At 42.8% G+C, this 22,542-nt stretch overlaps 2 protein-coding genes across 11 annotated transcripts in view; one reads left to right on the forward strand and one right to left on the reverse strand.

The window, feature by feature from the left end:
• The first annotated feature begins 694 nt into the window (after positions 1–694).
• On the forward strand, positions 695–22,348 carry LOC139559731 (presequence protease, mitochondrial-like). Its single transcript, XM_071375999.1, has 27 exons — positions 695–967; positions 4,142–4,247; positions 4,420–4,526; positions 4,752–4,903; positions 5,088–5,202; positions 5,290–5,386; positions 5,539–5,699; positions 5,941–6,067; positions 6,360–6,448; positions 6,642–6,770; positions 6,976–7,089; positions 7,175–7,271; positions 8,388–8,522; positions 8,798–8,936; positions 11,630–11,746; positions 14,097–14,226; positions 14,602–14,722; positions 17,011–17,087; positions 17,257–17,422; positions 17,576–17,676; positions 17,781–17,901; positions 18,122–18,178; positions 18,470–18,582; positions 18,932–19,054; positions 19,426–19,571; positions 19,980–20,082; positions 20,269–22,348. The coding sequence occupies exons 1-27, from the start codon at positions 921–923 to the stop codon at positions 20,360–20,362; spliced, it is 3,084 nt and encodes a 1,027-aa protein (XP_071232100.1). The 5' UTR covers positions 695–920; the 3' UTR covers positions 20,363–22,348.
• LOC139559732 (ATP-dependent 6-phosphofructokinase, platelet type-like) overlaps positions 21,034–22,542 on the reverse strand; it is a 40,260-nt gene continuing 38,751 nt past the window's right edge. For all 10 annotated transcript variants that reach the window (XM_071376001.1, XM_071376009.1, XM_071376000.1 and 7 more), the window contains 3 exons: positions 22,343–22,442; positions 22,024–22,129; positions 21,034–21,830 (listed from right to left, as the gene is read on the reverse strand). In XM_071376001.1, the coding sequence (XP_071232102.1) occupies positions 21,689–21,830; positions 22,024–22,129; positions 22,343–22,442 (348 nt within the window). In that variant the 3' untranslated portion in view covers positions 21,034–21,688. The remainder of the gene's footprint in view (positions 21,831–22,023; positions 22,130–22,342; positions 22,443–22,542) is intronic.

The following is a 22,542-nucleotide window of genomic DNA, read 5'->3' on the forward strand; positions in this document are numbered from 1 at the left end:
ACTTTATATCAGAGTTGTCTTGAGACGGCTATGAATGAGGCTAGTAATCAAAGTCCCTCTGTCTATCTTGAAAACAGGTGGCTGACGTCAACAACTCTCATCGAATATTCAAATATATATATAAATATTGCGATGTATCCACCAATCCAGAGAAAGAATAAACGGGATCTAGAAACTCTGCAGAGTGGATTTGTGGAAAACGACTACCCATAGTTTGGGTGGAGAGAAAAGTATCTTGACGGTACATCCACAATCTTTGTCTAAACATCTCATTCATTTTAGGAAGGTGTTCCTGTGTTGCGCGCATATTATCTGTTGCGCCCATGAAAACTGCGACCAACGACTCGTCTTAATCACCTTTTGTTGCAACAAATTAAAACGGGTGAAATAATAAGAACAGTCATCAAATTTGCGAGAATTACTCACAAACTCCACAATTAAACAATCCCGCTTCACAACGACGCCATCTTGGTCCATGTTTTGCCCTTCGAAAACTTCCCGACGTCTTGGATGTGTCATAATCGTCATACCACGTTTACCCAATCATATTTGGTGTTATTACCAGTTTAGCCAATAAAAAATTTGATTGTACAACACTAAAATAAATAGTCCGCTAATTCTAAATAGCAAACCGCAGCTTGTGTAGATCTATAAACAGCATGAACCCACTCATACCTATAACAGTGAGTGACTTGGCCCATTGCATGTATTGGTTTGTCTGTAATCTGCGCAGATGCCACGTTAACATGTCCAATTCAATTTCAATGTGTCAACTATTTACAGCATGAGAGGATATGGATGTGCAGCTAACCAAATCGTGCTGACGTTATGATAGTAAAGCTGTTCAGCGTATAGTATTCTGATATGCACGTGCATGGATAAATACCAATTAGATATATTGTCGCTAAATTAAGGAAATAATGTTTAGGCAGAGTAAAACAGTTATCCAGAAACTTCGAAATCTACGGTGAGTATACATTAGCTAGCCAGCTAGCCCTTGATCATGACTCAGTTACATCACATTGCACATAACCGTATGATCTTTATGAGTAAATCTCACGGCTGGCACCAGAACAAATCCGTTGAACGGGCATTTGATTTCCATAGGGTGGATGTTTTTTTTTACGGGACCTTCAATGTGGATATAGGCTATAACCTGGTGGGGGGGAAAAAACGTACAGTTGAAGTCGGAAGTTTACATACACCTTAGCCAAATACATTTAAACTCAGTTTTTCACAATTCCTGACATTTAATCCTAGTAAAAAATGTCCTGTCTTAGGTCAGTTAGGATCACCACTTTATTTTAAGTGAAATGTCAGAATAATAGGAGAGAATGATTGATTTCAGCTTTTATTTTTGTCACATTCCCAGTGGGTCAGAAGTTTACATACATTCAATTAGTAATTGGTAGCATTGCCTTTAAATTGTTTAACTTGGGTCAAACGTTTTGGGTAGCCTTCCACAAGCTTCCCATAATAAGTTGGGTGAATTTTGGCCCATTCCTCCTGACAGAGCTGGTGGAACTGAGTCAGGTTTGTAGACCTCCTTGCTCGCACACGCTTTTTCAGTTCTGCCCACAAATATTCTATAGGATTGAGGTCAGGGCTTTGTGATGGCCACTCCAATACCTTGACTTTGCTGTCCTTAAGCCATTTTGCAACAACTTTGGAAGTATGCTTGGGGTCATTGTCAATTTGGAAGACCCATTTGCGACCAAGCTTTAACTTCCTGACTGATATCTTGAGATGTTGCTTCAATATATCCACATAATTTTCTTTCCTCATGATGCCATCTATTTTGTGAAGTGCACCAGTCCCTCCTGCAGCAAAGCACCCCCACATGATGCTGCCACCCCCGTGCTTCACAGTTGGGATGGTGTTCTTTGGCTTGCAAGCCTCGCCCTTTTTCCTCCAAACATAATGATTTTCATTATGGCCAAACAGTTCTATTTTTGTTTCATCAGACCAGAGGACATTTCTCCAAAAAGTACAATCTTTGTCCCCATGTGCAGTTGCAAACCATAGTCTGGCTTTTTAATGGCAGTTTTGGAGGAGTGGCTTCTCCTTGCTGAGCGGCCTTTCAGGTTATGTCAATATAGGACTCGTTTTACTGTGGATATAGATACTTTTGTACCTGTTTCCTCCAGCATCTTCACAAGGTCCTTTGTTGTTGTTCTGGGATTGATTTGCACTTTTTCGCACCAAAGTATGTTTATCTCTAGGAGACAGAACGCATCTCCTTCCTGAGCGGTATGACAGCTGCGTGGTCCCATGGTGTTCATACTTGCGTACTATTGTTTGTACAGATGAACGTGGTACCTTCAGGCTTTTTGAAATTGCTCCCAAGGATGAACCAGACTTGTGGAGGTCTACAATATTTTTTTCTGAGGTCTTGGCTGATTTCTTTTGATTTTCCCATGATGTCAAGCAAAGAGGCACTGAGTTTGAAGGTAGGCCTTGAAATACATCCACAGGTACACCTCCAATTGACTCAAATGATGTCAATTGGCCTATCAGAAGCTTCTAAAGCCATGACATCATTTTCTGGAATTTTCCAAGCTGTTTAAAGGCAGAGTCAATTTAGTGTATGTAAACTTCTGACCCACTGGAATTGTGATACAGTGAATTATAAGTGAAATAATCTGTCTGTAAACAATTGTTGGAACAATTAGTTGTGTCATGCGCAAAGTAGATGTCCTAACTGATTTGCCAAAACTATAGTTTGTTGACAAGAATTTTGTGGCGTGGTTGAAAAACGAGTTTTAATGACTCCAACCTAAGTGTATGTAAACTTCCGACTTCAACTGTATATATGGGTGATTCTGCAACTACGGGCACTTCTATGTCCTCGGGGTCAAATCTTTTTTTAAATATATGTTAAATTCATACTACAATCGCCCCATATTTTTTAACACATCTATCAAGTATTTTATCTACTTTTCAGTTGCATTTTTTTTACCTACATTTCACTGTTTTGCCCTTGTCCCTTACCCAGACTTTTGAGCTTCTACTATGTTTTTCTATGAGAAAACATTAATAATTACACATGTAATGTTATCTACTAGAGAAAGAGTCAATTAAATAAAATCTATATCAATATGTATTGTGAGTATGCCCTTTATATTGTTATTTACACAAAATATACCTGTCCTTTGGTAATGGTGTAATTTCCACCACTGAGGGCAAGTTCCTCATTTAATATAGTTTTGTCAAGAGCATGTTAATTTAGTTACCATGAAAAATGGCTGCAGTGGGCAGTTGTTCCAGATGTGATGTCCAAAAGTTTAAGAAAAATCTAGGTAAATATTGCTTGTGTAGAGAATATTTTTTTGTCAGTCATTTCCAAGCAGTCTATGATTTCTTTAAATTGTGGTATAATTTTGAAAAAAATTGTATATTTGATGTATTTATTGTAAACTACAGTACCTGTCAAAAGTTTGGACACACACACTCATTCAAGGGTTTTTCTTTATTTTTACTATTTTCTACATTGTAGAATAATAGTGAAGACATCAAAACTATGAAATAACACCTATGGAATCATATAGTTAATAAATCCTCTACAGGATCGGTGGGTCCCCTGCGGGACGGTTGAGCTAACGTAGGCTAATGTGATTAGCATGAGGTTGTAAGTAACAAGAACATTTCCCAGAACATAGACATATCTGATAATGTCAGAAGCTTAAATTCTTGTTAATCTAACTGCACTGTCCAATTTACAGTAGATATTACAGTGAAATAATACCATGCTATTGTTTGAGGAGAGTGCACAGTTATGAACTTGAAAATGTATTAATAAACCAATTAGGCACATTTGGGCAGTCTTGATACAAAAGTTTGAACAGAAATGCAATGGTTCATTGAATTAGTCTAAAACTTTGCACAAACACTGCTGCCATCTAGTGGCCAACATCTAAATGGCGTCTGGGCTGGCATAATACCTTATGGTCTTTTTCTTGCATTTCAAAGATGAAGGTACAAAAACGAAAAAAACATGTTTTTTTCTTTGTTATCTTTTACCAGATCTAATGTGTTTTATTCTCCTACATGAATTTAACATTTCCACAAACTTCAAAGTGTTTCCTTTCAAATGGTATCATCTGATGCAAGCCAGCAATGATCTCTCTCTTGGCAAATCCAGTTTCCAGGGGCAGAATCCTTCATGGAGGTTCAGGAGCACCTCAGCAACAGAGAGGGCATTGCAGTACCAGGCAGGACAGAAGATCCATGGCTTCACAGTTAAGGAGGTAAAATGCCGGGCCAAAAACTAAAATGTGAATCCCTTTGGGTCAATAGGATTGGAAAACACAGACCCACAACAAGAGTAAAATCCTGATCTGATAAATTCACATACACTTCTAGTCAAGGTTTAGCATAAAGTCAGGATAAATGGGATCTTATCTTCCTGTGTTTTTGCAGGTGGTTACTGTTCCTGACCTGTTCCTTACAGCTGTCAAACTGACCCATGACAACACAGGCGCCCAGTATCTACACGCAGCTAGAGATGACAAGAACAATCTCTTTAGGTAATAATCCCACATTTGCGGAAGTATGCTTTATTTGACTAAGTTTGTATGTTAAAATGGAACCTCGTCCCCAGCCTCAATTGCTTCCCTGACAGAGATAGAGAGCCGGCTGGTTGAAGAGATTAGATCAAATTAAATGTTCTAGTTTAGTAATAAAATACTTATTCTAAGCCAGTGCTTTTTCTAACGACAGTGTTTCCATCTCTTGTCGTAACACCTCTGCAGTGTTCAGCTCAGGACGACCCCAATGGACAACACAGGGGTCCCACACATCCTGGAACACACAGTGTTGTGTGGCTCAGAGAAGTACCCCTGCAGAGACCCCTTTTTCAAGATGCTCAACAGATCCCTCTCCACCTTCATGAACGCATTCACAGGTAGTGTGTGTGTGTGTGTGTGTGTGTGTGTGTGTGTGTGTGTGTGTGTGTGTGTGTGTGTGTGTGTGTGTGTGTGTGTGTGTGTGTGTGTGTGTGTGTGTGTGTGTGTGTGTGTGTGTGTGTGTGTGTGTGTGTGTGTGTACACGCATGGTGTCTGAAATGTCATTGGTTTTTTTCTCCACAGCTAGTGATTTCACTATGTATCCATTCTCCACACAAAACGGGAAAGACTTCCAGAATCTCCTCTCCGTGTATCTGGATGCAGTGTTTTTCCCTTGTCTACGAGAACTTGATTTTTGGTAAGTGTGGTGTTTTAAATAGCTGCCTCTTTAATCAAAATCAGTGACATCAGAAGTCTGCATTCATATCCTTGTGTTTTGTTAAAGGCAGGAGGGATGGAGACTGGAGAATGAAGACCCTACAGATCCTACTTCCCCGCTGGTCTTCAAAGGAGTTGTCTTCAATGAAATGAAGGGCGCTTTTGTGAGTTACTTCGTTCCAAACTATTTATTTAGAGATTTGTTATTTAGATTTATTGTGATTAATTTGTGAGAATTACAGAATAATTTGGTCAGGAGATGGACAAATAGAAGTCACATTGGAATCTTACATTTCCTCTCTGTTTGTGATTTCAGTCAGACAACGAGAGGGTATATTCCCAGCACCTGCAGAACAAGCTGTATCCTGACCACACATACGGTGTGGTGTCTGGAGGGGAACCCCTGGCCATCCCTGACCTCTCCTGGGAACAACTGAAGCACTTCCACGCTACACACTACCACCCCAGCAATGCAAGGTACAGTACACTGTGACATGCACAATACACCACCACCACCATGCTTCAACACTAGCTACTGCTCATTGTGATACACCATGACCTGCACAGTACACTGTCACACATTACCACTTAGCAATGCACGGCACAACACACTGTCACACACCCCAATATTATATACTCGGTACAGTAGCACTGTGTCTTGTCACACAACTCTGTTGGGCTTTGGCAGTAACATGGTTTCCCCTTTTCTGCTCCTCAGGTTCTTCACCTACGGGGATCTGCCCTTAGAGCAGCACTTGAAACAGATCCAGGAGGAGGCTCTGTCCAAGTTTGAGCGCACTGAGCCTGACACTGCTGTCCCTAACCAACCCCACTGGGACAGGCCTGTGCGTCTGCCCATTCAGTATCACTGTAGTTCTTTCAGTACCTGCTGTCAGATATTAGTTTATTCATCATCAGCTCCCAGATATTACAAATCTATGCACTCCACTTGAGCAACTTTGGCAAGGTCTATGGTTTGGAAGTTTGAATTAATTTCACCGTAATGCTTATTTGAATGATCTTGATAAGGTCCTGTTTGATGATGTTTTAATGTCCGTTTTTTTATGTGTGACGACAAAGACATTTCCACATTTGTGTGGACAGAAGTGTTTCTAATTGTAATGGACTTTTCCACAGAGAGAGGACCATGTGACCTGCAGTCCCGATGCTATGGCTCCTGATGCAGCCAAACAGAACACGCTGTGTATGAGCTACCTGCTAGGAGAGTACGTAATACTGAGCTACTGCAACACTATTAGTTGTTTCTCTAAAATTGTTTCTGGGATAGTATACATTGATTTGTTTTAAAGTGACTTTAACCTCAATTGTTGCATGTCATGATTTACATGTGCATTTTGGTCATTTAAAATCAGTAAGCGATGCAGTAGTGGTCTCATTCAGGTGTCCTTCTCTCTGCAGTATCACAGACACATTTGAGGGCTTCACCCTGAGCCTGCTGTCCTCTCTGATGATCTCTGGACCCAACTCTCCCTTCTACAAGACCCTCATAGAACCCAAGATAGGAACAGACTTCTCCTCTGTCGTAGGGTGGGTTAACCTCTTTGGAGACGGATTTAAAAGCAAATGAACATTGATAAAACACTTTAAAAAGACATAGAAAGTCCCAGAATACAGGCACTTTATCTCAATGAAGTTAAAGAACTTGTGAGGTACACATTGGCATAGCTCTTTGAAATGTTGATATATACTGAACAGTAAAATGCTTTATTTACCAGTATCTGTTATTTTCCAGATATGATGGGAGCACCAAAGAGGCATCATTCAGCATAGGCTTGCAAGGAATGGCTGAGGAAGACACTGAGAAAGTCAAGCAAATCATTGTCCAAACCATTGATGAGATCATTGCGTAAGTATACTGCTGATGTGTTATGTACAGTAACACTATCATCACAATAATGTAATCTAACTGTACTTCTCTCCTACCGATGCAGTTATGGATTTGAGGAGGAGAGGATAGAGGCCCTGCTTCATAAGATTGAAATCCAGATGAAACATCAGTCTACCAGCTTCGGGTTGTCACTGGCTTCAGTGAGTACAAGGCCACAGTTTGTCTGGGGTCTCCACTGTGATGTTTTAACCATGAACATTTTGTTTTCTATACACACACACACACACACTCTAAACAGAGGTGAAATGTGAAGGGAATTGAATTGTATATGAAGACAGACTTAAGAATATAAACATACCATAGTGATTGTCCTGGGAGCAGCATCTCCTGTATACAGTATGACCATATTAACCCTCTGGTAAGTTTACTATTCCATTAGTCAGCACCTCTCTAACTATACTGAACAAAAATATAAACTCAACATGTAAAGTGTTGGTCTGATGTTTCATGTGTTGAAATAAAAGATCCTAGAAATGTTCCAAACGCACAAAAAGCTTATTTCTCTAAAATGTTGTGTACAAATTAGTTTACATCCCTGTTAGAGAGCATTTTCCCTTTGCCAAGATAAGCCATCCACCTGACAGGTATGCATATCAAGAAGCTGATTAAACAGCATGATCATTACACAGGTGTAACTTGTGCTGGGGACAATAAAAGGCCACTCTAAAATGTGCAGTTTTGTCACAAAACACAATGCCACAGATGTCTCAAGTTTTGAGGGAGTGTGCAATTGGCATGCTGACTGCAGGAGTGTCCACCAGAGCTGTTGCCAGAGAATTGAATGTCCATTTCTCAGTATGGCAGTATATCCAACCGGCCTCACAACCACAGACCACATGTAACCACTCCACCCCAGGACCTTCACATCTGGCTTCTTCACCTGCGGATTGTCTGAGACCAGCTCCCTGGACAGCTGATGAAACTGAGGAGTATTTCAGTCTGTAATAAAGCCCTTTTGCGGGGGAAAACAAATTCTAATTGGCTGGGCTCCCCAGTGGGTGGGCTGCAGCCCTGCCCAGTCATGTGAAATCCATAGATTAGGATCTAAGGAATTTATTTCAATTGACAACTAAGTCAAATTGTTGTATTTTTGTTCAGTATATTTTGGGTGCGTGTCGTCAACTCATGCTTTATACTTGTCTCTGCAGAACATACAGTAGCTTCCTGCTGGAACTACAATGGACACACACACACCTAGGTGCTGCTCATTAAATTAGTATGACATTTTACCCTGTGTGTTGTCTCTCTGCTAACAGTACATAGCTTCCTGTTGGAACCATGATGGAGACCCGGTCCAGCTGCTGAAGATCAGCGACAGTGTGGCCCAGTTCAGACAAGCCCTGAAGGACAACCCTCGCTTCCTCCAGGAGAAAGTCCTACACTACTTCAAGGTGAGAGACCAGACAGGAGAAATAAGTTGAGTTGAGTTTCTTTCAGTATACATAGCATCTGAATAGCCTATGTAACAGTAAGTTGTAATGGGATAAAGCAGTCTAATCAAGAAAGTTGATCTCATCATGCAGGGGTCATAGACCAGGGGGTTGTTGAAAGAAGAAAATGACTTCAGTTTAATCATGTCACTGAGTAGGAGACTGTTCAGTGTTACTGGTAATGTCATGTCATGGTAATGTCATGTCACATTAGCATCTTGTTTGTGCCCATGCAGGACAACACTCACAGGCTGACTCTGTCTATGAGTCCTGATGAGGCGTACCTGGAGAAACAGGTCAAAGCAGAGGAGGAGAAACTCCAGAAGAAGGTACAGGCTTTGTCTGAGAGTGACAAGAAAGACATCTATGAGAAAGGTAAGTTATACGCCAACGGGTTGCCTGACAACATCACGAAAAAGATGCGTTCTCATCGATGGGGCAGAAGGTTGTGTGTTATGAATCTGAACGGTCAGATAGCTAGCAACAATGACAATAAGCTGCCATGTGGCTTGTTTCAGCTAGTTGTATCTTGTTCTTGGTACTACACTACATGACCAAAAAGTATGTGGACAGCTGCTTGTCGAACATCTCATTCCAAAATCATGGGCATTAATATGGAGTTATTCACCCCTTTGCTGCTATAACAGCCTCCACTTTTCCACTAGATGTTGGAACATTGATGCAGGGACTTGCTTCCATTCAGCCACGAGCATTAGTGAGGTCAGACACTGATGTTGGGCAATTAGGCCTGGTTTTGCAGTCAGCGTTCCAATTCATCCCGAAGGTGTTCGATGGGGATCAAATCAAATTGTAGTGGTCACATACACATGCTTAGCAGATGTTACTGCGAGTGCAGCGAAGTGCTTGTGCTTCTAGTTCCGACAGTGCAGTAATATCTAACATGTAGTCTAACTATTCCACACAACTCCCTAATACACACAAGTCTAAGTAAAGGAATGGAATAAGAATATATACATGTAAATATATGGATGAGCAATTTACAGAGCGGCATAGGCAAGATGCAATAGATGGTATAAAATACAGTATATACATATGAGATGAGTGATGCAAGATATATAAACATTATTAAAGTAGCATTATTAAAGTGACTAGTGATCCATTAATTAAAGTGGCCAATTTAGGCAGCAGCTTCTCTGTGTTAGTGATGACTGTTTTAACAGTCTGATAGCCTTGAGATAGAAGCTGTTATTCAGTCTCTCGGTCCCAGCTTTGATGCACCTGTACTGACCTCGCCTTCTGGATGTTAGCGGGGTGAACAGGCAGTAGCTCAGGTGGTTGTTATCCTTGATGATCCTTCCTGTGATAGCGGGTGCTGTAGGTGTCCTGGAGGGCAGGTAGTTTGCCCCCGATGATGCGTTGTGCAGACCGCACCACTGGAGGGCCTTGCGGTTGTGGGCGGTGTAGTTGCCGTACCAGGCGGTGATACAGCCCGACAGGATGCTCTCAATTGTGCATCTGTAAAGGTTTGTGAGGGTTTTAGGTGACAAGCCACATTTCTTCAGCCTCCTGAGGTTGAAGAGGTGCTGTTGCACCTTCTTCAACACGCTGTCTGTGTGGGTGGACCATTTCAGTTTGTCCGTGATGTGTACGCCGAGGAACTTAAAACGTTCCACCTTCTCCACTACTGTCCCGTGGATGGGGGGTGCTCCCTCTGCTGTTTTCTGAAGTCCACAATCATCTCCTTTGTTTTGTTGACTACGGTTCAGTCATGTGGTCAGGTGCCACAAAGAGGGACTTAGGAAAATTACAATTGGAACTTGGTCAGGGCTCTGTGCAGGCCAGTCAAGTTCTTCCACACCGATCTCAACAAACCATTTCTGTATGGACCTCGCTTTGTGCACAGGGGCATTGTCATGTTGAAACAGGAAAGGGCCTTCTCCAAACTGTTGCCACAAAGTTGGAAGCACAGAATTGTCTAGAATGTCATTGTATGCTGCAGCATTAACATTTCCCTTCACTGGAATTAAGGGGCCTAGGCCGAACCATGAAAAACAGCCCCAGGCCATTATTCCTCCACCACGAAGCTTTACAGTTGCCACTATTTATTCGGGCAGGTAGCGTTCTTCTGGCATCCACCAAACCCAGATTAATCTGTCGGACTGCCTGATGGTGAAGTATGATTCATCACTCCAGAGAACGCGTTTCCACTGCCCCAGAGTCCAATGGCGGCGAGCTTTACACCACTCCAGCCGACGCTTGGCATTGCGCATGTTGATCTTAGTCTTGTGTGCGGCTGCTCGGCCATGGAAACCCATTTCATGGAGCTCCCGACGAACAGTTCTTGTGCTGACGTTGCTTCCAGAGGCAGTTTGGAACTCGGTAGTGAATGTTGCAACTGAGGACAGATGATTTTTACGCGCTACACGTGTTCCCATTCTGTGAGCATGTGTGGCCTACCACTTCGCGGCTGAGTCGTTGTTGCTCCTAGACGTTTCCATTTCACAATAACAGCACTTACAGTTGACCGGGACAGCTCTAGCAGAGCAGAAATTTTACAAACTGACTTGTTGGAAGGGTGGCATCCTATGACGGTGCCACATTGTAAGTCACTGACCTCTTCATTAAGGCTGTTTTACTGCCAATGTTTGTCTATGGAGATTTCATGGCTGTGTGCTCGATTCTATACACCTGTCAGCAACGGGTGTGGCTGAAATTGCTGAATGCACTAATTTGAAGGGGTGTCCACATACTCTTGTATATATAGTGTAGGTCTTGTTTTGAGGTGTTTTGACTGATGTCATATCTAGGGCTAAAATGGGCTAGCTAGCTAACCAATATCTGTAACGATGTATTTGAGGGACACCAAGTGCTCATTGTGCAAATGTATTTATGTTTTCAATACACATTTGGAGACTAAATATAATTCACTTTTTCAATAATCCTTGTTTTGCCCCAAAGTTGGGCACTCATTGGTTTTGTTGCTAAACAACCCACCCGTCTTTTAAGGAGAATGAAGAATCATTCACTTCATTATGAAAACTTTATAAACCATTCATGATCATAACGTTTTTCAGTATTCTTGCACTAATTTATGACTTTCTATTCAGGTCTTGAGCTGCTATCGGTTCAGAGCAAGATCCAGGATGCCTCATGTCTCCCTGCCCTGAATGTGTCTGACATTGAGCCAACGATAGCAGTCACACCTGTAGAGATGGGCACTGCAGGTACAGTACTACCTGTAGTACACGCTGACGCTACACTCTAGTTACTCTAGGCTCTGAGATTACACTCTAATAGTGTTTCCCATCTCCAGTCCCCCCAACACTACATCTCCTGTCCTCCAGTACCCCCGACACTACATGTCCTCCAGTACCCCCGACACTACATCTCCTCCTGTCCTCCAGTACCCCCGACACTACATCTCCTCCTGTCCTCCAGTACCCCCGACACTACATCTCCTCCTGTCCTCCAGTACCCCCGACACTACATCTCCTCCTGTCCTCCAGTACCCCCGACACTACATCTCCTCCTGTCCTCCAGTACCCCCGACACTACATCTCCTCCTGTCCTCCAGTACCCCCGACACTACATCTCCTCCTGTCCTCCAGTACCCCCGACACTACATCTCCTCCTGTCCTCCAGTACCCCCGACACTACATCTCCTCCAGTACCCCCGACACTACATCTCCTCCAGTACCCCCGACACTACATCTCCTCCAGTACCCCCGACACTACATCTCCTCCAGTACCCCCGACACTACATCTCCTCCAGTACCCCCGACACTACATCTCCTCCAGTACCCCCGACACTACATCTCCTCCAGTACCCCCGACACTACATCTCCTCCAGTACCCCCGACACTACATCTCCTCCAGTACCCCCGACACTACATCTCCTCCAGTACCCCCGACACTACATCTCCTCCAGTACCCCCGACACTACATCTCCTCCTGTCCTCCAGTACCCCCGACACTACATCTCCTCCTGTCCTCCAGTACCCCCGACACTACATCTCCTCCTGTCCTCCAGTACCCCCGACACTACATCTCCTCCTGTCCTCCAGTACCCCCGACACTACATCTCCTCCAGTACCCCCGACACTACATCTCCTCCAGTACCCCCGACACTACATCTCCTCCAGTACCCCCGACACTACATCTCCTCCAGTACCCCCGACACTACATCTCCTCCAGTACCCCCGACACTACATCTCCTCCAGTACCCCCGACACTACATGTCCTCCAGTACCCCCGACACTACATCTCCTCCAGTACCCCCGACACTACATGTCCTCCTGTACCCCCGACACTACATGTCCTCCTGTACCCCCGACACTACATGTCCTCCAGTACCCCCGACACTACATCTCCTCCAGTACCCCCGACACTACATGTCCTCCTGTACCCCCGACACTACATGTCCTCCAGTACCCCCGACACTACATGTCCTCCTGTACCCCCGACACTACCGGTCCTCCTGTACCCCCGACACTACATGTCCTCCTGTACCCCCGACACTACATCTCCTCCAGTACCCCCGACACTACATCTCCTCCAGTACCCCCGACACTACATGTCCTCCAGTACCCCCGACACTACATGTCCTCCTGTACCCCCGACACTACATGTCCTCCAGTACCCCCGACACTACATGTCCTCCAGTACCCCCGACACTACATGTCCTCCAGTACCCCCGACACTACATCTCCTCCAGTACCCCCGACACTACATGTCCTCCAGTACCCCCGACACTACATCTCCTCCAGTACCCCCGACACTACATGTCCTCCAGTACCCCCGACACTACATGTCCTCCAGTACCCCCGACACTACATCTCCTCCAGTACCCCCGACACTACATCTCCTCCAGTACCCCCGACACTACATCTCCTCCAGTACCCCCGACACTACATGTACTTCGTTCTGCCCCTGAACAAGGCAGTTAACCCACTGTTCCTAGGCTGTCATTGAAAATAAGAATTTGTTCTTAACTGACTTGCCGTTAAATAAAGGTAAAAAAAAAAAGGCCAGAGTACAATCTTGGTTTCATCAGACCAGAGAATCTTGTTTCTCATGTTCTGAGAGTCCTTTAGGTACCTTTTGGCAAACTTCAAACAGGCTGTCATGTGCCTTTTACAGATAGGTTTGTGCCTTTTCCAAATCATGTTCAATCAATTAAATTGACCACAGGTGAACTCCAATTAAGTTGTAGAAACATCTCAAGGATGATCAATGAAAACAGGATGCACCTGAGCGCAATTTTGAGTCTCATAGCAGAGGGTCTAAATACTTATGTAAATAAGGTATTTCTGTTTATTTTTAATGAATTTGAAAAATATTCTCAAAACCTGTTTTCACTTTGTCATTATGGATATTGTGAGGAAATTTTTTAATTTAATACATTTTAGAATAAGGCTGTAACTTGACAAAATGTAGATTATGTTTTGATTTACAATTTCCAAGTATTGGTAGACTGGCAAATAAACTGGTCCACATGTCAAGACAGAAATTCTTGGACTCATGGTTTTGTCTCCCTCTGACATTTGTCCTGTTCTACTCTCTTCACCCCACTAGGAGGCGTCCCAGTGCAGTACTGTGAGCAGCCAACCAATGGGATGGTCTACTTCAGGGCTATGTGTAGTCTCAACACCCTCCCTGAAGACCTCAAACTATATGTGCCCCTCTTCTGCAGTGTCATCACCAAGTGAGTCCAGACCCCATATAATATGACCAATCATTTGTGTATTGTCTAGAAGGCATAGCTCGTGTGGTTTGGTTTCATAAACATGTTTTGAGGGTAATGGAGTTAGTTGCAATTGTGATGAGTATTGAGTTTTTGTCTTGAGAATGTGTGTCCGACTGGGTTACTGAGGTGGTTGTGAGAAGGCGTGCTGCGTCGGTCCAGGTTGAGCTACCGGTATGTAGTATTTGTGATCAGTTAATGATGGCCGTGTGAATTGTGATCAGGTAATGGAGGTGTGTGTTATTTTAGGATGGGGTGTAAGGTGTGATTGATAAGGCGTATGTGTTGGTCCAGGCTGTGAGATGAGACATGCTAATGGGAGTGTGTTGTTACCAGGATGGGCTGTGGAGGGCTGGACTACAGGCAGCAGGCCCAGCAGATGGAGCTGAAGACAGGAGGCATGTCCATCTCCACATCAGTCAACCCTGACTACTCTAACATGGATATGTATGAACAGGTCTGTCCTAGGGCTGGGCGATATATCGGATTCATTCTAATGTATTTTTTTGCGTGATATTCCAAATGCCTGTATCACAAGAATCAAAGTTTTGTTATTTTTCATTTTTATGAGTGTCTCCTTCGCTCCTTCTGTGCTGTGAGCAACTTCCCATTTACACCAGAGATCTGTATATAATGACGAGATGTACGTCTCCGCCCCATCAATGGGAGACGTTGTCCCAAAGGCGGGAAGGCAAGATACAAGTTTAGGTCCAAAATAAGCCCATAGAAACGCATTGGTGAAACAAACGCATTATCGAGAGCGAAACCTTTCGCTTCGCCTCTTCTTCTATGGTTTACACACCAAGCCCCTCCCCTTGCCGCTCACGCCAACAAAGTTGAGAGATCACATCGTCCTCTCTGACATGCGGTTTCAACTCACTTTTCCATTTGAGGTTTGGTCCAACATAATCGGTCATATGGACACAAACACATTGACACATTATTTTACATTGACACATTATTGAAACTTTTCTAACGATACCCTTTTTATGTCTCAACAACTTAAATTGCACACATAGCAGACACTACTAAAATGAGAATATCAATGAACATTGATTCTGTCAAATGAATGCTCAGTTTGTCGCATGCGGCATTGGGGTACCACGTACTGCTAGCAGCATTTTAGCCAAAGACTGTTATACTAGCTGTCTAGTCTGTGTTTTATAAATGTGCAATAAGCATTCAATTATATGAGGAATTGGCAACTCGTTCTCATTCTGAGAAATAAGGTAGGCCGCTTGAGTTCAACATTTGAACAAAGTGGACAGACTAACATGCTTTTCAAACAGTTGGAGGCAGACAGAAGGGTGTGTTCATAGCAATTCAACTGTTCAACCTTGTTAGCTAGCAAATAGATCCAAGTTGGCTGAACTTGAAATATAAACATTAGCTGGCTACTTACTAGCACGTGGGCTTGAGAGATTGTTGATGAGACCTGTCTTAATTTTCTGTAGCCTAATGCCTGCTACAAGAGTTTAGTCATTATTAGTGAATTTGCATTATGCATGGTTATAGTTACATTTGTAACAAAAAGGACATTTTCATAGACAGACTTGAAAGCCAGATCAGTGAATATTGAAGAAAAAAAAGCAGGTTAAACTATACTGAACAAAAATATAAACGCAACATGCAACAATTTCAAAGATTTTACTGAGTTACAGTTCATGTAAGGAAATCGGTCAATTGAAATAAATTCATTAGGCCCTAATCTATGGACTTCACATGACTGGGCAGGGGTGCAGCCATGGGTGGGCCTTGGAGGGTACAGGCCCACCCACTTGGCAGCCAGGCCCACCCACTCGGGAGCTAGGCCCAGCCAATCATTATGAGTTTTCCCTGCAGGTGAAAAAGATGGATGTAGAGGTCCTGGGCTGGTGTGGTTACATGTGAGCTGTGGTTGTGAGGCCAGTTGGACGTACTGCCAAATTCTCTAAAAACGAAATTGGGGGCAGCCTATTGTTGGTAGAGAAATTAACATTAAATTCTCTGGCAACAGCTCTGGTGGACATTCTTGCAGTCAGCTTGCCAATCTCACGCTCCCTAAAAAGTTGAGACATCTGTGGCATTATGTTGTGTGACAGAACTGCACATTTTAAAGTGCCCTTTTATTGACAGAACTGCACATTTTAAAGTGCCCTTTTATTGTCCCACGCACAAGGTGCTCCTGTGTAATGATCATGCTGTTTAATCAGCTTCTTGATATTCCACACTTGGAATGGATGGATTATCTTGGCAAAGGAGAAATACTCACTAAAAGTGGTGTAAACAAACTTTGAGAGAGAGAGAAGCTTTTTTGGGGTATGGAACATTTCTGGGATTTTGCATTTAAGCTCATGAAACATGGGAACAACCATTTACATGTTGCGTTTATATTATTTTCAGTGTATTTTGATAAAATAATGAAATTATTAGTGGGTCTTCTTATGGAAGGCTTAGATTCTCAGCCTAGGTATAAATTCACAAGCCCTGAATTCATTAGATTATTGCTGACTGTTTGAAATGCAGTGTATTTGACCTTTAATTGTACAACAATGCTTATTTAGAGAAAACAAAAAATTGCGATATATTGTGAATCGCCCATAAATTAGAAAAAATCCAGATATGATTTTTAGGCCATATCGCCCAGCCCTAGCTCAGTCCCCAGCCAGTCAGTCAGTCATAATAAAGCCTAATGTATACCTTTACGTAAGTATAGCACAATTAGCTATAAGAAAGAGCATTGTTCATTCACAGTCTGATTCACAGGGAGTCCTCCTCTCATCTTCCTGTCTGGAGAGGAATCTTCCTGATATGTTTCACCTGTGGAGTGACATATTCAACAGGTAGGCTCGCATGTCCATCAGAATAATACCATGGCACATAATCCATCGATGGTCGCATGGTCGCTAATAAACCACATGTCCATTGTTTTTTAATGACTCATTTGATTGATATTATTTAAGCCCTTCTCTCTCTGTGCTCTGACCTTTGAACCTTTAACTTGACCTACAGCCCGCACTTTGATGATGAGGAGCGTCTGCGTGTGCTGGTCATGATGTCGGCTCAGGAACTAGCCAATGGGATCTCTTACTCTGGTCACATGTACGCCATGACGAGGGCGGCTCGCAGCCTGACCCCAACAGGAGAATTACAGGAGATCTTCGGAGGGATGGAGCAGGTGCGAGGGGGGAGGACAATGAGGGTTTGGAAGCAAAGAAAAAGCTGTATGATGAAGGAAAAGGGTTATTGTAACATCTGAATGAGAATATAATGGACTTCTGTACACTCAAATTAAATACATCTCAGTTTTCTTGTGTATCTTGAATATCAGGTCAAGTTCATGAAAAGGATTGCGGAGATGCCAGACCTCACCCAAGTTCTACGGACACTTCCTAGAATAAAGAGACACATTCTCAACCCACTGAACATGAGGTGGGTATAGTCTTTACACTTGACAGCTACTTCAAGATTTTACTATAATTTCTCTATTTTGACTTGAGGGTAAAGTATATTACAACTTCTCGTTGTTCGGACAGATGTGCGGTCAACTCAACGCCTCAGAAGATGTCTGATGCCGCTGGACAGTTGGATAACTTCATGTCTAACGTTGCTTCCAATAAGAAGGATCGCAAACCCGTCCGGTCCGATATCACTGAGGTATGAATTTGTCAAACTATCTTAGTACTGTACTGAGACTGCACTGTAACACAGTGAAATAAATACTTAGGATATGTCCCCAATGGCAGCCTATTCTTTACATAGTGCACTACTTTTGACCATGGCTCATATGAAGTGCACTATGTAGGGAATAGGGTCCCATTTGGGACAAAACCTGAATCTTGCTATGAGTTGACAGGTGTTCTTTTAATCTTAACAGAGACCTCTTGACCCACTGGCAGCTCCTGGATCTGGCCCAAGTAGAAAACTAATCACTGTGCGTACCGCCTCCACTTTTAAACTAGACCTATGTATCAAGCATCTCCGTAGGAATACTGATTGAGGAACAGTTTTGCCTTTTAAGATCGCAATGAATAAGATTACATGTTAGACAGGGGGACCTGATCCTAGATCAGCACTCCTACTCTGAGACGCTTGATCCATACGGCCTCTGAACATTAGTTTGGTCTTCCTTTTATTATTGTTGAGTAACACTTTTATCATTGGTTTCTGACCTTCTTAATCTACCATTGAGCTAATGTAAGTGTGTTTGGTCATCACCCCACAGGAGCCCAACTTCAAGCCCTGCCAGATGAAGACATTTTTCCCAATGCCCTTCCCAATCAACTTTGTCAGCGAATGTATCCGAACCGTGCCCTTCACCCATGAGGACTATGCGAGGTGACTGTCTTAAAGGGATAGTTTGGGATTTTGGCAATGATACCCTTTATCTACTTCCCTAGAGTCAGATGAACTCATGGATACCATTTTTATGCTAACTAGCATTAGCGCAAATGCTAGCTGTTTCTGTAGATCCATGTTCATATTTACTAGGGTTGCAAAAAGCGTACTTTCCCCAAATTCCCTGATGTTCCAGAAATCTGGTTTGGATATTCCTGGAATCAGGAGGGAATACGCACAAACTCCAGAATCCTCCAACCAGGATGTCTGGAAAACTTAGGATATTTCTGAAGGTTACAAATGTTGTAACCCCGTATTTACCCATGCTCGTCCCCGCTCTCTCCCTCAGCCTGAATATCCTGTCCCGGATGATGACTGCTAAGTACCTGCACGGCGAGATCAGAGAGAAGGGTGGGGCCTATGGTGGAGGGGCCAGGGTGGGAGGAGGACTATTCACCTTCTATTCATACAGGTGTGTAGTGTATTAATGTACTGTAATACAACAGGATTATACTGTAATTAAACAGGTTTTAACAGTAGTCATACAGATTAAGACATGACAAAGCTGCAGAAAGACATGTTGCGGAAAATCTCCAAAACTAGAACTTTTCAGGAAATTGAAGAAACTGCAATATTTTATCATTGAACACACAATCACAAAACTTCACAAGCTATTTTGAATACATTTTCTTGATCCTCGAGTCATGAAATGTTCAGAGTACATTAAGGGGACTTACACATTTTAATTCATGTACTGTACTGTTTGAATACATGTATTAGATCACTTCTTGGCATATTTCATTAGCTTTAGCCCATTGTTCCATGTCCCTGTGTTGATTTCAGAGACCCCAACTCGGTGCAGACTCTGTCAACCTTCCGTAAGAGTGTGGACTGGGTCAGATTAGGACAGTTTACCCAGCAGGACATCGACGAGGCCAAGCTGTCTGTGTTCTCAGCCGTGGACTCCCCCGTCGCCCCCTCCAATAAAGGTGAACAGGGGACGTGTCCCAAATGGCACCCTATTCCCTATATAGTGCTACTTTTGACCAGAGCCCTGCAGGCCCTGGTTAAAGGTAGTGCCCTATATAGGGAATAGGGTGCCATTTGGGATGCTACCAGAGCCCTTCACCTCTTCACCTGACATTTAACATGCTGTTATTGTATGTCCTGTTAAGTTTTATTGTAGTAACTTGTTATTATAACGCATGTATAACATGAGGACAGCTCTACAGAGACAGGCATTTACTTAGAGAGGTTGTCCCTTACCAGGGTCTCACTTTGGAAAGAAACATGACTGTCTTCTAAATGACGTGTTATAAATGGACCATGATAAGAGATGAAAAAGACCAAGTGTCAATCCTTGTCTTGACATGTAATATCACATGATCATATTGCAGGTATGGGCCGTTTCCTGAGTGGAATCACAGATGAGTTGAAACAGGCCCACAGAGAGAGACTCTTCGCTGTCACAGACAAGAGCCTGGTCAATGTGGCTGGCAGGTAATGTGGTTTTTGGTTTAATATTATTTCAGGTGTTGTTGAATCTGTTTTTTGTGCTCCAACTCCTGTTTACCATGAATTAGTCCTTTTTGGAAATTTTCTGAGCATGCCTTATTATTGGACTTTGAATGAAAGTGAATATGAAGAGAATGGCCTTTTAATATTTTGTATCCATGTTTTACACAGGTACCTTGGCATTGGACAGAGGACATGTGGAGTTGCTATTCTTGGTCCTGAGAATGACACCATCAAGAAAGATCCGTCATGGGTGGTAAAATAACAGGACATCAGGGAAAATTATCCACATGTATCTTCTCCAATTAAGAGACTTCAGATGCACTGTGTTTGATGGTAAACATCAGTGGTACTTGATTGTCCTAAAAAACTGGACTATTGCTACAGTGTTATAATATACATTTATTATTGAATTAACCAGACAGTTGCTTTGGTTTTTGATGTTGTTACGGCTCTGTGTTACACAAAGTTTAATATTCCATTGAGGTATGTGTGTAAAGCTATTTTGTAGGCAAACTGAATGCGCACAACAGTAAACAGATAATCTCATAAATAATATCACGTCTAACCTCACCTGAATACCATATTCATAATGTATCAAATATGACAACGTACATTTCATTCAATACGTCAGAATTTCTTTATGGCATAGAACCCTACCTCTGGCTTCAGAATGTGTACAAGTATGTACACCGATGGCTTCTGTTTACTGAAATATTGTATTTCTATAGAGTACATATGTATATGACCATTAAATTATCATGATGTTGTAATACAATGTGTTATCTAATCCTGAACTCATACCTTCCGTACCAGACACAATGCTACATGCAGCTTTATCCTGTGAGATTTCCATGCCCATCCTCTGACCTCAAATGTTGAATAGTGTGGTGAGGAGAGGTGACGTGACGTGAACTTCACATTGAGGTTTCACAATTGTCATCACAATAAATATTCTTTAATACTTGGAGAAAACACTCGGATCACACAGTGAGTTAACATTAAAATGGGTTTCACAAACACATCCTCAACTAAGCCACAAAATACAGCAGCGGAACTAACATGACCTACTCTTAGATGCCAAACCAGGTTTGATACAAAGTGCAAGTACGGAGTGACAACACAACATAACACTGGAGTAGACCTACAGTAGGTGGTGGGATAAACAGCTCTCCCTTTAGAAGAAGGCGGAGAGGGAAGAAGAAGCATCTATGGGAGTAGACTAGGGCTACATCCCAGTTCTACACCCTTTTCCAAAAGTGTGCACTTGCACACTCCCCATCATGAATTTAAAAGCATAGGATTGGTGTAAGCATTGGCTGAAAGCAGTTTCTACCAGTGTAAATCCATATGAGAAAGTGTGCAAGTGCATACTTCAGAAGAAGGGTGGACAATTGAGCCCTAAGTAGCTTCTGAGGGGACATGAGTATGGGACGGAGTGAAAGTGCTGGTAAGAGTTACCATGATTGGAGCTAAGTTACACTGAATGGATCAGCTCAGAGCAGCCCTAGCTAAAGACTAGCCTATCCAGACTATGTGCTGGTCTAGCCTACCCAGACTAGGTGCTGGTCAGCGAAGCTAGCTGGTCAGCTCAGTCCACCTTCTTGGGCCTGACCCGGGTCACATGCTCCAGCTGGCCAGAGTCAGACACGTCGTAGCTGGTCTTGTATTTAGCCAGGATCTTCATCAGGGGGCGAAGCTTCAACCACCACTGTTCCTTAGGGATCCTGTGGCTGATAGGGTAGAATAGGACAAAACACACACACACGAGACCATGATGACATAAAATAAACAGTTTGAAGCTTTAGTTAATGCACTCAATTTGGCACTTTGTTTCATACGGGTGGACATTGTCAGTTAAATTGAAGGAAGAATGTTTTAACCTTGTGCTACCATGGTCTACACAACATGTAAAAGTTGTCTTACACAAAGTCTGTTTGGTCTTTGAGCTGCACCACTGGTTGGAAGACCATGGCTCTGCGACGCATCCCCAGCAAACAGGCAGTGTCCTCTGTGTTAGCAAACACCTTCCCTGCACAAGGAGAAGAAATACAGTCGGGCACACTTATTTGAGTCCAAATTCCACCCTATTCCCCCTATGGACCATGGTCAAAAGTAGTGCACTATATAGTTGAAATGGTGCCATTTAGGATGTATATTAACCAATATGCAAACCAAAAAGGCCCCATCTTTTTTGTATTTTTTTGTTGTATTTTTAGTATTAAATTCAGAACATGTACTCTACCTTCTTTATATGACTCCTTGAGCTTTCTTGAAATCCATTGAATCGCTTTGGCTGCAATCTTCGTTCCAAAGTTCCTGTCGAATGGGGAAGGAGCACCTCCCTTTGGAAATAAAATAAATAATCTGTTTTACTCAGGTCAGGTTCATGTCATAATAAACTGTAAGGTAATATGTGGATTACACAGTAACATGATCAATATA

This window comes from Salvelinus alpinus, chromosome 30, assembly GCF_045679555.1.
Source record: "Salvelinus alpinus chromosome 30, SLU_Salpinus.1, whole genome shotgun sequence".
Taxonomy (NCBI): domain Eukaryota; kingdom Metazoa; phylum Chordata; class Actinopteri; order Salmoniformes; family Salmonidae; genus Salvelinus; species Salvelinus alpinus.

Excerpts from the sequence above, each read along its gene's own strand:
- LOC139559731 (XM_071375999.1), top strand. The coding sequence starts at position 921 with ATGTTTAGGCAGAGTAAAACAGTTATCCAGAAACTTCGAAATCTACG. Across the intron at positions 5,203-5,289 it reads CTACGAGAACTTGATTTTTG|GCAGGAGGGATGGAGACTGG; the intron begins GTAAGTGTGGTG and ends GTTTTGTTAAAG. Across the intron at positions 17,902-18,121 it reads TCCGGTCCGATATCACTGAG|AGACCTCTTGACCCACTGGC; the intron begins GTATGAATTTGT and ends TAATCTTAACAG.